General features: G+C 47.0%; 1 protein-coding gene across 1 annotated transcript in view; it reads right to left on the bottom strand.

Moving 5' to 3' along the window:
* Positions 1-318: 318 nt before the first annotated feature.
* PODXL2 (podocalyxin like 2) overlaps positions 319-11,419 on the bottom strand; it is a 31,221-nt gene continuing 20,120 nt past the window's right edge. The window contains exons 4-8 of the mRNA XM_042880432.1: positions 10,586-10,660; positions 7,496-7,652; positions 6,546-6,607; positions 4,855-5,034; positions 319-4,565 (exon numbers count right to left, since the gene is read on the bottom strand). Coding sequence (XP_042736366.1) covers positions 4,356-4,565; positions 4,855-5,034; positions 6,546-6,607; positions 7,496-7,652; positions 10,586-10,660 — 684 coding nt within the window. The 3' untranslated portion in view covers positions 319-4,355. The remainder of the gene's footprint in view (positions 4,566-4,854; positions 5,035-6,545; positions 6,608-7,495; positions 7,653-10,585; positions 10,661-11,419) is intronic.

The raw sequence follows: 11,419 nt of genomic DNA, 5'->3' as shown, positions 1-11,419 counted from the left end.
CGGGACGGAAGCGGCTGCGGATGTAAACACGGAGCGGGCGGGGCGGCAGGAGAGGCTCCGCCGCCGCGAGAGGAAGTGAGTCAAAGCGCAGCGCCCCCCGCGGTTCGGAGGATCAACCGCCGACCTGCAGCTGCAGGTCCGAAGAGGAACGCGGGGACTGCGCGTGGAACGGGAGCAAGAGCAGGGGCTGCGCTCGGGTCAGAACGGGCAGGGGACGGGGGACGGGCCGGCTGTGCTGCTGGCAGAGTCGAGGGACCTCGCTCCAAGAGACGAAGTTTGGGGAAGACGAACAAGACAGAGAAGCAGAGGCCACTCGGGTCAGTGGTCAGACACCACAGAGGTGCGTTTTATTGCAAAGAAACCAAAACCACGGCCTCGGCGCTTGCAGGGCCAGACACGAGTGTTTGTATTGCCCAAGGAGTCGCCAGGGCTGGCGGCCAGCCGGGGGTCCAGCAGGAAGGAGGGCTGCGAGAAGGTGGCCGGGCTGGGCTCACAGAAAGCCTGCCAGCAGGGCAAAGCGCTGAGCTGCTCCTCGGCCCCTGCAGAGAACTGGCAACAGAGGAGCTGCAGAACGCACCAGCCATGGTGGGATGCTGCTGCACTGCTTCAAGGTCATGAAGCCATCATCCATGCATTGCTGTTGCCTCTATTTCACACTGCACACCACCAGGTGACAGGTAGAATGCTGGCAGCTTGCATTACAGATAGCACAGCTCAGCAATTAGCAGGCAGCTCTCTCTCCCCCTGCCACACCACAAGGCAGGCTGCAAGAGTCAAAGACTCAGCACGTGTGTTTCTACGCCCTTCTTTACAGACCCCATTCAGGACATCTCAGCAAGATCTGGAAGCAATCTGAAGCTGGGCCATCCCTGCCCCACCTGGCCACTGTCCCACAGAGGTGGAGTCGTTCTGCCCATGTCCACGCATCCAGCCGACACCAGCACTGCAGCTCTGGGACACAGAGTCACTCATGCCAGCACCCACTGAGTTCTGACAAACCACATTTGTTTCCAGGCAGAGCCTCCAACTTCTGACCGTAGTCCTGGAGGAGAAGGGGGGCAGAAGGAGCCATGAGGCTGGGATTGCTGTCCAGGGCCCCTACTGGTGACACAGGAGAACGTCCCATCTCATCACTTTGCAGACAACGACATCCTTGCACAAATCATCCCATCCGTGCTCAGTGTCATGGCAGCCCCTGTGAGTAAAGCAGGTGACTGTTCTAGGCAAGTCACAGGAAACAAATATCCGCAGATAAAGAGAAGGGAAGAAAGTCCTTTTTTAATTTTTTGTTTCCGACTCTTCAGCAGCCACCAGGTGTCAGTGCGATCAAACGTTTGGCAGATGGGACCACAGCAAAGTCCTGGGAGGTGGAAAACACTTTTCCTGGAATTACTCTGTCTTCTGTCTGCTCTGGAGCCTGGTGCACCCCTCTGAGAAGACCGGCTTTGACAGTCTTTGTTAAAAACAAGTTTAACTACATTAAATTGATAGAAAAGTTTCCCATAACAACTGATAAAGTTTCTCTTCCTTTTTAAGTCCTCCCTGTAGAGACCTCGACCCAAGCTCTGAACAACAAAGTGAAACGGGCTACAGGTAGCCTTTCTACAGCACTTCCCAGCCTGCATGTGCCAGGAAGTGACCCATCTGCAGGGCTTGCAGGAGAGGACAACAGTGCAATTGACTTAACAAATCGGCCTAGTGCAAAAAATGATACAGAGAAAAAAAAAAAAACAAGTGGAAAAGGAATAAAAAGATCACCAGACTACAATGAAATGCTATTAGCCAGTAGATTTCTGGAGATAAACTGAGATCATATAGCCAAGTGCACCCTGCCAGGGACATCAGAATATTGTTCTGGCCTTTGTGATAGCCACCCTCAGGCATTCTCAAGAAACCCTGGAGCACTCCAGATTCAGAGGAATCCACTACAGGCTCTAAAATACAGTCAGGCTGTAAAAACCCAGGGCAGCAAACCAGGAGGATTTGCTAGGTTATTAATAAGCCTCAGTATCCTCCTTGCTTTCTTTAGAATTTGAAGACTTAGACCAGATCAGGAGGTGCTGAGTCCAGCAAGAAGCTCACTTTATCAGCACCTGGTTGTTTTTCTTAATAGCGCAGAGAGAAAAGGAGGCAGCAAAGCAGCTCCTAGCAATGAAGTGCACCAACAAAGTCTTTTGTGTGTGAACTAATCCACATCTGACTGGTGGCTGTACCTTCATAACAGCCACTGGGTTAAAAAAACAAACAAACAAAAAAAAACATATTTAGTGAAGATTACTGGATTTAGAAACATTTATACAGTGAAACTCCCTAAAGGCCACAGCCATGCCAGGCCCTGTTATACTAAGTGCTATACAAACTCAAATTTAAACTCCATGCTTTAAATTTACTCACCATATTATATGAACAACTCGCATTTAATCCCGTGAAGCCCAGAATGCCATCAACACAGCCAATGAACTTGTGCAGTTTCACTGCACGAACCCACCAAATTCAGCAGGAGTCGTCAGTGAGGGATGGTCAGCAAAGGGCCACACGTGGCCATCCATGTGCACTCACTGCTCCCCCACACCAGCCACCCATTATCAACTGCTAGGGCAGGAGAGGGAACTCCTCTGGGTATCTCTGCAGCTCTGCCAACAAGATACAAAAGGAGCTGGTGGTCACCATCTCTTACACAACACAAGGGAAAAGTACAGAGGCGGAATAAACACTGAAAATTGGAATCTGGATAGGAAACCAAAGGCCGTGACTTTTCTTGAATGGTCCTACATCAAGGTGATCTGTGATTCAGTTTGTATGCAAAGCGCTATGCAAAATGAAACAGACTCTTTTGTACCTTGACTTTAGGGACTTACATCAGGGATGGATATGCTAAAAATACCTATACATACAGAGATAGATTTACAGACTGCATATCTGGAATCTTTCTGTAAAAGGCCTCCTTAAAGACCAAACGTGAGCTGCAAGGAAGCAGATCACCATAATGGACAGGAATAGCTTTGCCACTGACCTAAGCAAGTCCCTCAATCCCTGCTAATAGAAGAAACAAATGTTCTGGGATTCCAGGCTTGAAAGTAGTTCCAAGTCTTGATTTAGACAGAGCTCAAAGAACAATTATGCACATTCACGTGCCTTTTATCACACATCTTCAGGGAGCTGGGGCCTCAAAATTGCCTGAGGCATGCCTGAAAAACATTCACTGGGGAGCTCTTAGATCTGCTTCTCATCTAAACAGGCTTTTACACTTGTTTGAATGCAGCAATTTTGAAGAGTTACCCTGATTTACACCAATATGATATTAAACACTTCACACTTCAAGGCAGGATCCTGGAAAGGAAACAAAAGGGCCAGACATTTATCAGTTTGAGTTTTCACTTTTCTCTCTGTTAAAAACCTCCCATAGCCCTTATGCTTACCCCGAAAAGATTAACTGAAACCAAATTATCCTGGAAAATGGAATGGGAGTAGAAAAGTGCTGCCAATCTAAGACTGAGATGAAGGATACTTTGCTGCTAATTTCATTGCTGTTAGGTGAAAGAGGCAGGTAAAGGTCCTTTTTGAGCACCTCTCCAAACTAGCAAACTTCCAGCTGAGATGATGCACCATGGCACCAAATTCTCTGCAATCAGCCAAACAAGGGTAAAGTGCTCAGACTTTGCAAGCTCAGCTTGGAGCTGTGGAAGTGAAAAAGGAATGTGGGCTGTTTAAGGGTGTGAGGTTGAAGAGGAAAAATAAAAGAGATGACACTGAGATGTTCTTCCCAGACATAAACATCTGAATCCTAGACTGCTACAAAAACCTCTTTTCATGGAGCGGAATGCAAACTCAGCCCAAGATATCAACAGAGTTGTGACTCCCTCCATCCAGAACAGCCTATACGTTTTACAGCACCTACAGGGATTGAATGCAACCTAGAGATAAAAATCCAGGTGTATCAAGGTCAGGATCTGGCTGACATAATTTCAGCTGGACTCTCAAAGTGTATTAATTCCCCAAAGCTGAATTCTCAGTGCTAGACCTAGCCTCAACTCCTTTTTTTCAAGCCCAGTCACTCTCAGCCACTACCAGAGAGCTACAGTAAGTGCATTTAAAGGTGATGAAAGCATTGGTGCTACTGATAGGAACACACACACAGAGACCTACCCACCCACCCATCCCCGCTTCCCTCTGTTCAGTGATCCTCCTGGCTCCAAACAGATTCAGGCTCAGGACTTCCATCGGGAAAACTCGCCCAAAAAATTCGACCCATCCCGAGCCTTTCAGTTGTTCCTGATAAGCCACTTGATCCCATGGTCCATCAGTCAAGATAGGAGACAATTATATGTCAGGGGGCTGTTCCCTCTCTTCTTTTTCTAAAGATGTGTGTCTTCCTCAAACACATCCACATCCTCGCTTGCCTGCTTATTGATCAGGACATCCCAGCTGTCAGGGCCATTGATGGTGTTTCCACCATTCACGCTTGGCTTCTTCTCCTGCATTTCTGACTGGCTGTCACTTGCCACATCCAAGGTGGGGTTGTCATGGCAGCCGTTCTCAACAAAGCGCAGCTCTTCACCATGTGACTGCAAAGGAAGGAGAGAAGCACAGAGACAAGTGAAGATAGGTCTTAGTGCTGCTGAGCACTAAATTTATTCCTGGCCCAAACCCTGCAGCAGAAAAGCACCATCCTGAGCACATCAAGAGGTGTGCAGGTTTACGTCTCTCCTATGCCTAAACAGCTTCCCTGCTGCTCCAGCAGCGTATCCAGCTATGTCCCCAAAGTGGACAGGGAAACCAATCTCCCTCAACTTTCCAGATCCCTTCATCCCAAGAGATTCATCTAACCACTTTTCCCACCTGTCCAGTGCTCACCATGTTCTTCATCTTTGGCAGGCGTCTCTGCCAGCAGTTGTATATGAGCCCCAAGACAATGATGATGGCACAGATGGAGCCAATGATCACCAGTACCACAAAGAGTTTCCCATAATCACTGCGTGTCTGATTGGGATGTGACTGGCAGCTTGTGGTGGTTGAATAGTTCTGGATGCCAATCTGAAAGGAAGCAAGGAAAGAAGCAGCTAAATCCCCTGGCCTGCCATCAGGTAAGATCTGCTCAGTTTTCTGGGTTTAAGTACAGGACCATCACTGTGGGCAGAGGAACTAAAAGTCAGGGTTAGGGAGTCAGTATGTTCACTGCCTTACATGACTAGAAGGCACACAAACAAGTTCAACACCATCTTCCTTGAGAGCTGGCTAATCAGCCAAGTGTCAGTGGGCATAATCCTGCCTTGACTGCTTGCACAAGGATCACACTAATGTGCAACCAGGCTTTCGTGGGAGAAAATATCCAAGATTTAGTTCCCTTTTAATTGTCAGCAAAACCCAACATCGTTCCCTGTGACTTGGTGAGTTCCAGCCTGGTTATGTAACAATTCAATACTAAGTATGATGGGTGTAAGAGAATATCCTCCCTCTTCTTTCCAAGCCCAGGCTGGCCCAAGGTCAGTGCAGTGAGCAGTGTTTCATTATTGATAGAGCTGGAGAGTCAGAGGCAGGCAGTAGGGCTACTGTGTAGGATGCATGTTAACATGGGGGTATTGTTGAACACAACTCAAACCTCACACTGACACGAATCCTTTCTGGACAGTTCTAGCTGCTGATACTTCAGTCACACTATTTCTACAGGGTTGACTTTTTAGTACTTTCTCTAGTGTAAGCCAATCAATAATACACTGAGAACTTAATTTCTTTATCTAACTGCTCCAGTTTGTTATGACAGGGAGAAGCCTGAGAGGAGACTTCCAGCAAGATGGTGGCCCAATTCTAATGCTAAAGTCAGCAGAATTACTCGAAGAGTGTTTAAAAGGGGGAAAGAGAAAAAAAAGAAAAAAAAAAAGCAGCAGTCAGGCCTTCGGTCCCTAAGTGTCAAACTCAGATCATGGGACTATTTTGCCTTCATCTCTTCACTCTTCCAAGTTGCCCACAATTAGAGGCAAATACATGAGGACAGGAGGCAGTTAGCATTGGAATCTGGCATCCATCACCTGTGGTTCTCTGCCTGCCTTTGTGGAGGCAGTTATCAAAAAGGAGTGAAACGCAGACCCTGGGATAGCAGAAGGAAGGTGTGTGAATGTGTCCCATCTAGTACAGGCACCTCTCTCACCTCCTTCAGCAAAGGCTGAGCAACTGGCAACAGCCATCATCAGCAGATCAAGCAGGGCTGATTCTGGGGCTCTGCAGCACTCACATCGCCACAGGCAAGAATGTGGAAGGTATGAGATGAAGTAGCCCAACCAAATGAATGTGTGAAAAGCAACTTCAAAACTAAGCCAGAAGAGCAGGCAGGGAATAAACCACAGTCACTCTCTTAATGGGAACAAACATTTGATGATCTGGCAACTACCAGAGAGGGGTAGAAGGGACTTTGCCAAGCGTCAGATTAATCTGTGTGCCTGCTGTGGGTTCAGCACTAGGTTAGACTGAGATGCCTCCCAGTTTGCAAGGTACTTATTTTAATTGTATAGCCAGTCTTAAAGGATGGATGCAGGAAGACAGGCTTTTACCTCAGCTAAGCTCCTCTTAACATCCCCCAGTGCCATGAGGACATCTTTTGTAGGGATGATACCTGTAAAGAAGGAGATAGAGATCAGTGCTGCTCTTTCAGCTCAACTTAACTGAGTTAGATGTACTCATCACTGTGAAATGCCCAACAGGATGGAAGCAGAGGAACACGTTTTTGTTCATTGGTATTCTAGGTTGAGACTGAAAATTCAAGGACCATAACACCAAGGTTACTTCCAAATGTTCTTCAAAGAGGGGAAAAAATCCAGGCATGAACTGATACTAAAGGCACCAAGGTACCCATAGGCCCATTTCTACTTTCACTTGTTCAGCAGTACAAAGAGGAACCTGAGAAAAGCAATTTTCAGAGCAGAAAATACTTTGTTTCTAAAAGTTCCTAGAAGTTAGAATTCTGTTTTCTTCACATAGGCCACAATGTCAACATTAGAAGCCTCTAGCAGGAAGCAGAAGCAGTATAGAAAAAGCATTCTCCTTTCAGAAGGGGATAAAGATGTTAAAATGCACCAGCACAACTTACCTCTACTGTCAGCTCTTTTTTCTTTGCGAATGCAAGAGAAGCACTGTAAGGACTGGCCAAGTACAGATGAGAGTTAAGCCATAAGTTAAAAAGTGATCTAAGAGCAGGCTGTCATGTCCTGCCATAGCAATGGCCTGCTCACAGAGGACAGCACAGAAGAAGAGGGAAGAAGCTGACAAATGTTCAAGTGAAGGCAATTCAGGGAGGGAGGAAGGCAGGAAGTGAAGCACAGATCAAGCTTGGTGCAAACAGTGAGAAACAGGCCACTCCATTCCTTGAATCCTGTTAGCACTGGGAAAAGGTGGGACTGAATCACAAAAAGAGCAAAAATTCCTTTCAACAAGGATAAGCATCTCCATTTGGGAGCACCCTAAAAACAACCCCTATCACAGGAAGGATCCTCTCAGCACTTACCCTGTTCCCCTGCCAGTGTCATTAGCAAGTGCTTGTCATTCTCATTGGGTTTGCTCAGAGAGATCATCCAGTGGTCCTGCAGTCCATCTGTCTGTCTGGAGAAAGCATCCTCCACCAGAGCCAACAGCTGGGGACCCCTCTCCAGACGAAATTCCTCCTGCCATGGGAAAGAGACATTGGTGAGCTGTGGTGGGAATGGCAGGTATAGCACTTCAGGGCTCACATGACTGCATGGCAAAAACCCTTGCATCAGGTACACCCAAAAGCCAGCAATGCTAAACCTGGGGCATTGCTCCCCTCAGCAGCCTCAGTGCCCAGACTGAACCACACAGCCCTCAGGACACACCTGTCCTGCTTTCTGAGCTCCCATGGCCACCATATACCCCACTCTGTACCAAGCCCAGCACACAGGAATCCTGAAGCAACATCATCACATAAGGCAAGAAGCAGCCAGGCTTTTCCCTGCAGCCAGTGCTGGGTCAGCACCTCGGCCTGACATGCTCCAGCCATCCCCTGGCAGGCTCCTTCACTGCTTTCCCACTCCTGCGTTTCTATTCTTATCTCCAGTTGCCATGTCAACCTGAAGGCCACACAGATGATTAATAAAATGGAGAGCTCTTGTTGCCATGGCAATTTGAAGCGCTCAAGGCAGGCACAGGCTTGTGCCGAAAAAGGCCTAATTGGAAAAGACACCGATGACTGGGGCCTGAATCACAAGGGCCTGCCAGTGCCTTGTCTCATCAGGTTATGGGTTTTGGCATCAGCAGTGAGCAGGGAGGCCGGAGCAGCAGTGCAAGCATGCAGCATCGTGCTGCGGAGCTGTGGCTTCTGCTGTCAGCCTGAGGTTCTGTGTGCGATGTGGAGGAAAGGGGAGCAGCATAGCCCTAGAGTGGGGCAATGGAGGTGAGAAGTTTCTAATCACAGGAACAGCAGGGATTGCAGAGTACTGAGGAATTCTCCTTGGTAGAGAAAAAGGAGCTGTGAAAGAGTCTGAAAGCGCATAAGCAGAATTAGAGGTCACCTCCTGAACACAGCCAGGTACCACCACTGGGTCAGATCCTGCAGTCCTCACTTAAAGACAGAATTCTCAGGTATAGTGAGTGGGAGACGTGCCTAAAGGGACTAAAGTGACTGCCCTGTCCAGAGCCTATTAAGCAGATGAAGAGGCTGCCAGCTTAACCCAGCAATACAGACATCGACCCTGCAGCAGGTAAATGCCCAGCGCTATGAAGAACATTAACATTCAAGGCGTGAGGTGTAACCTCTCTGTGGGGGGCTGGGCTCCCTCCTGTCCCTTGGCTTTTCACTGGGACTCTGGACTGAACCAGGCATTAAGCAAGAAATGTTTTAAGAATCTCCATGCTAATTTAAGCTACAGCACTTGCAATGCAGATTCTGCCTCACAGTCTCAGAAATCCAAACTATACAGGCTCCAGATACAGAAACCAGAAAACAAAAGGGACAGGCAGAGAGTTGGTGAGTTGCCTAAACTAAGCAAAGGGTACAAAACAAACTGTGTCAACAGTGGTGGAAAGGAGAAGAGCTTGATTCCAGTTTCAGCCATGCAAATTGGTAATGGGAGAAAGGGAATGAAGCAATGTTCATGTTAAATATGTATGTCGACAAGTGTCCCTTTGAATAACAAGAAGAAAGCACAAATCACTCATTGGGAAATATGTTTTGAAACATTAAATCAAGTAGAAGAACAGTTCAGGCCTGCCTATCCCAGGACACTATCTTCTTTCAGATGGCAGAACTGAGGATTCAACAGTAAAGGCATAATTTTATCAAGAGACATCAGCACATCAGCTTTTAAGATCTCACCCTTCCAGTGGTTTAAACAACACAAGACCAAAAGAAGAACGCTACCATGTATGCAAAATTAATAAGCATTTAAACTCCACAGAGATGCTAGAAAGAGTAATTGTGGATGCAAAAGAAACAGAGCAGCAGGAATATGGTTTTCAAGGGCTGGTCTTCTGAGTTGCAATTGTGTACTGCAACAGAGATGCTTCCAACTCTCCAAAGGACAAACTAGTCGGAAGGAAAGAGACCAGCTTTTAATCTACCTTTAAAGCAGTCAACATTTTTAGTGTTGGTTTACACAATGAAGTCAACAGCTTTATTGTGTGAACCATCTGCTTTCGCTGCCCCCCAAAATTTCACATAAACACTAAAAAAAAACAAACCACCACAAATTCACCACTAGTGGAAATAGGTCAGTGGCAGAGTCGCCCTGCAGTAACAAAATCAGTCTGCTCTGCTCATGGCTGGAGCTGCGGCAAGCAGGAATGCAGACACACAAGGACAGAATATGGTTCCCTGATGAAATATTTTGGTCTCAGGCTGTCAGGCTTATAATCATTTCTGAGAATTATGAAAGGCACCTTGACCTCAAGCCTTTCACAGCTGGTTTCAAAGTGCCTGATAAAAGGCCTACCAGAAGTGAATGAGCCAGAGATCCACAAGGGGCTCTGGACTCATGAATTAACTGCAACTTTATGGGGATGGATGGACAGGCATTGGATTAGCAGAGCATGACTGGTTAACAGACACAGATAACACATAAGATAAGGGGTTGGGAAAAAGAGGCACTTAAGGAAGATTTAGCGACAGCTTCTTGATACTGAACCATTCACATGGCAAACAGGGAGTCCTTTTTCCTCTGAGCCATCAGAGAAACGTCCCCTGGAAGGAGAGGAAGTGAAAGAAAAAAAGAATAGAGGAAAGGAGGATCAGACCTCAATTCTGCCACACTGCCTGCAAGTAAGAGGTGCAGTGTTAAAGGCTCTAATGTCTCCTGATAAACCAGGGGAGCATTGGCACAAACTAACAGCCAGTAGTTAGTGAAAAGCCACTCTGGAACTGCTGTAGTGTAAACTTTGAGAGAAATTCTGTCTCCACCCACTCTTTCCCCATTTGGAGAACAAGAATATTTTTTGCCTTTCTCTCCTCAGCCTCTACAGGGACTTTGAGAATCAATGCTTTTAAAATGTTTTGTAGTGAAAGCACACAGCAAGAGCTATGCCTGCCTCCGTATCTCTAAGCACTATTCCTCCCCTGCCATCAAATCTCTGTGGACATACTTACACAGTCAATGTTATCTGACATATTCAGGATGATGTAGTTTTTCCCCGCAAGGTTGCTCCAGTCTTTGCAGATCACCTGGAAAGACAAGACAAAGATAGCTGGGTTTGCATAGCAAATGCAGCTTTCCTGCTAAAAGAACAGGGTACACAAGATGCTGTGCCATACCCAGAGAAGTGCTTCTCAAAGTAACTGAACTTTTTGCATTAGGAAGGATTCATCTTTCTGTTCATAACGTGGCACACCAGGTGTTTTCATTTTAGCAGAAGCACATGAGGCAAGGACAAGCTGTGCCAGCTTCCCACAGTCCATCTTAACTTTCACCTGTACCTATTCTGGGGAGCTCAATGGAAAACTCTCTAGCCTGCAGCCTTATTCAGTACGTGATCGGCACACCACAAAACCTAACAAAGAGCCTGTGCAGTCCTTAAACTGGTGAAATAATCCATACACTTTGTAGGCAAGATAGTCCCTCTGTGCTTCCAAAGCTCAGGGTCCCAAATACCTTGGGGGCAGAAAGAACAAAAGCTTTCCCTGGCACTTTTTTTTTTTTTTGCCAGTTTGATCCTCCTACCTCTCATCTTTTTATCAGCTGTCAGTCTGCTGGAACTGCAGCTCACCTCACACCTCCTCACCTACGAGCTCCCCTAGACAAACATCCTCACAGATCTCTGTACCCTGCTCCACCTGCTCCGCATCTGTTATCTGCATTAGGCAGCAGCAAAAATAGCACTTCTTTCTCACTCCCTTTCCAGAAATCCTTGGGGCCATTTTTGTCCTGACACTTCCAATAATGAATGCTGAGGAAACAAGGAGCTCTTGCTGCTATGTGTGCCC

The sequence above is a fragment of the Lagopus leucura genome, unplaced genomic scaffold (genome assembly GCF_019238085.1).
Source record: "Lagopus leucura isolate 7727_CA_CO unplaced genomic scaffold, USGS_WTPT01 Super-Scaffold_100026, whole genome shotgun sequence".
NCBI lineage: Eukaryota > Metazoa > Chordata > Aves > Galliformes > Phasianidae > Lagopus > Lagopus leucura.
The sequence above is the reverse complement of the archived record's forward strand: the minus strand, read 5'-3'. Positions and strand labels throughout refer to the sequence as shown.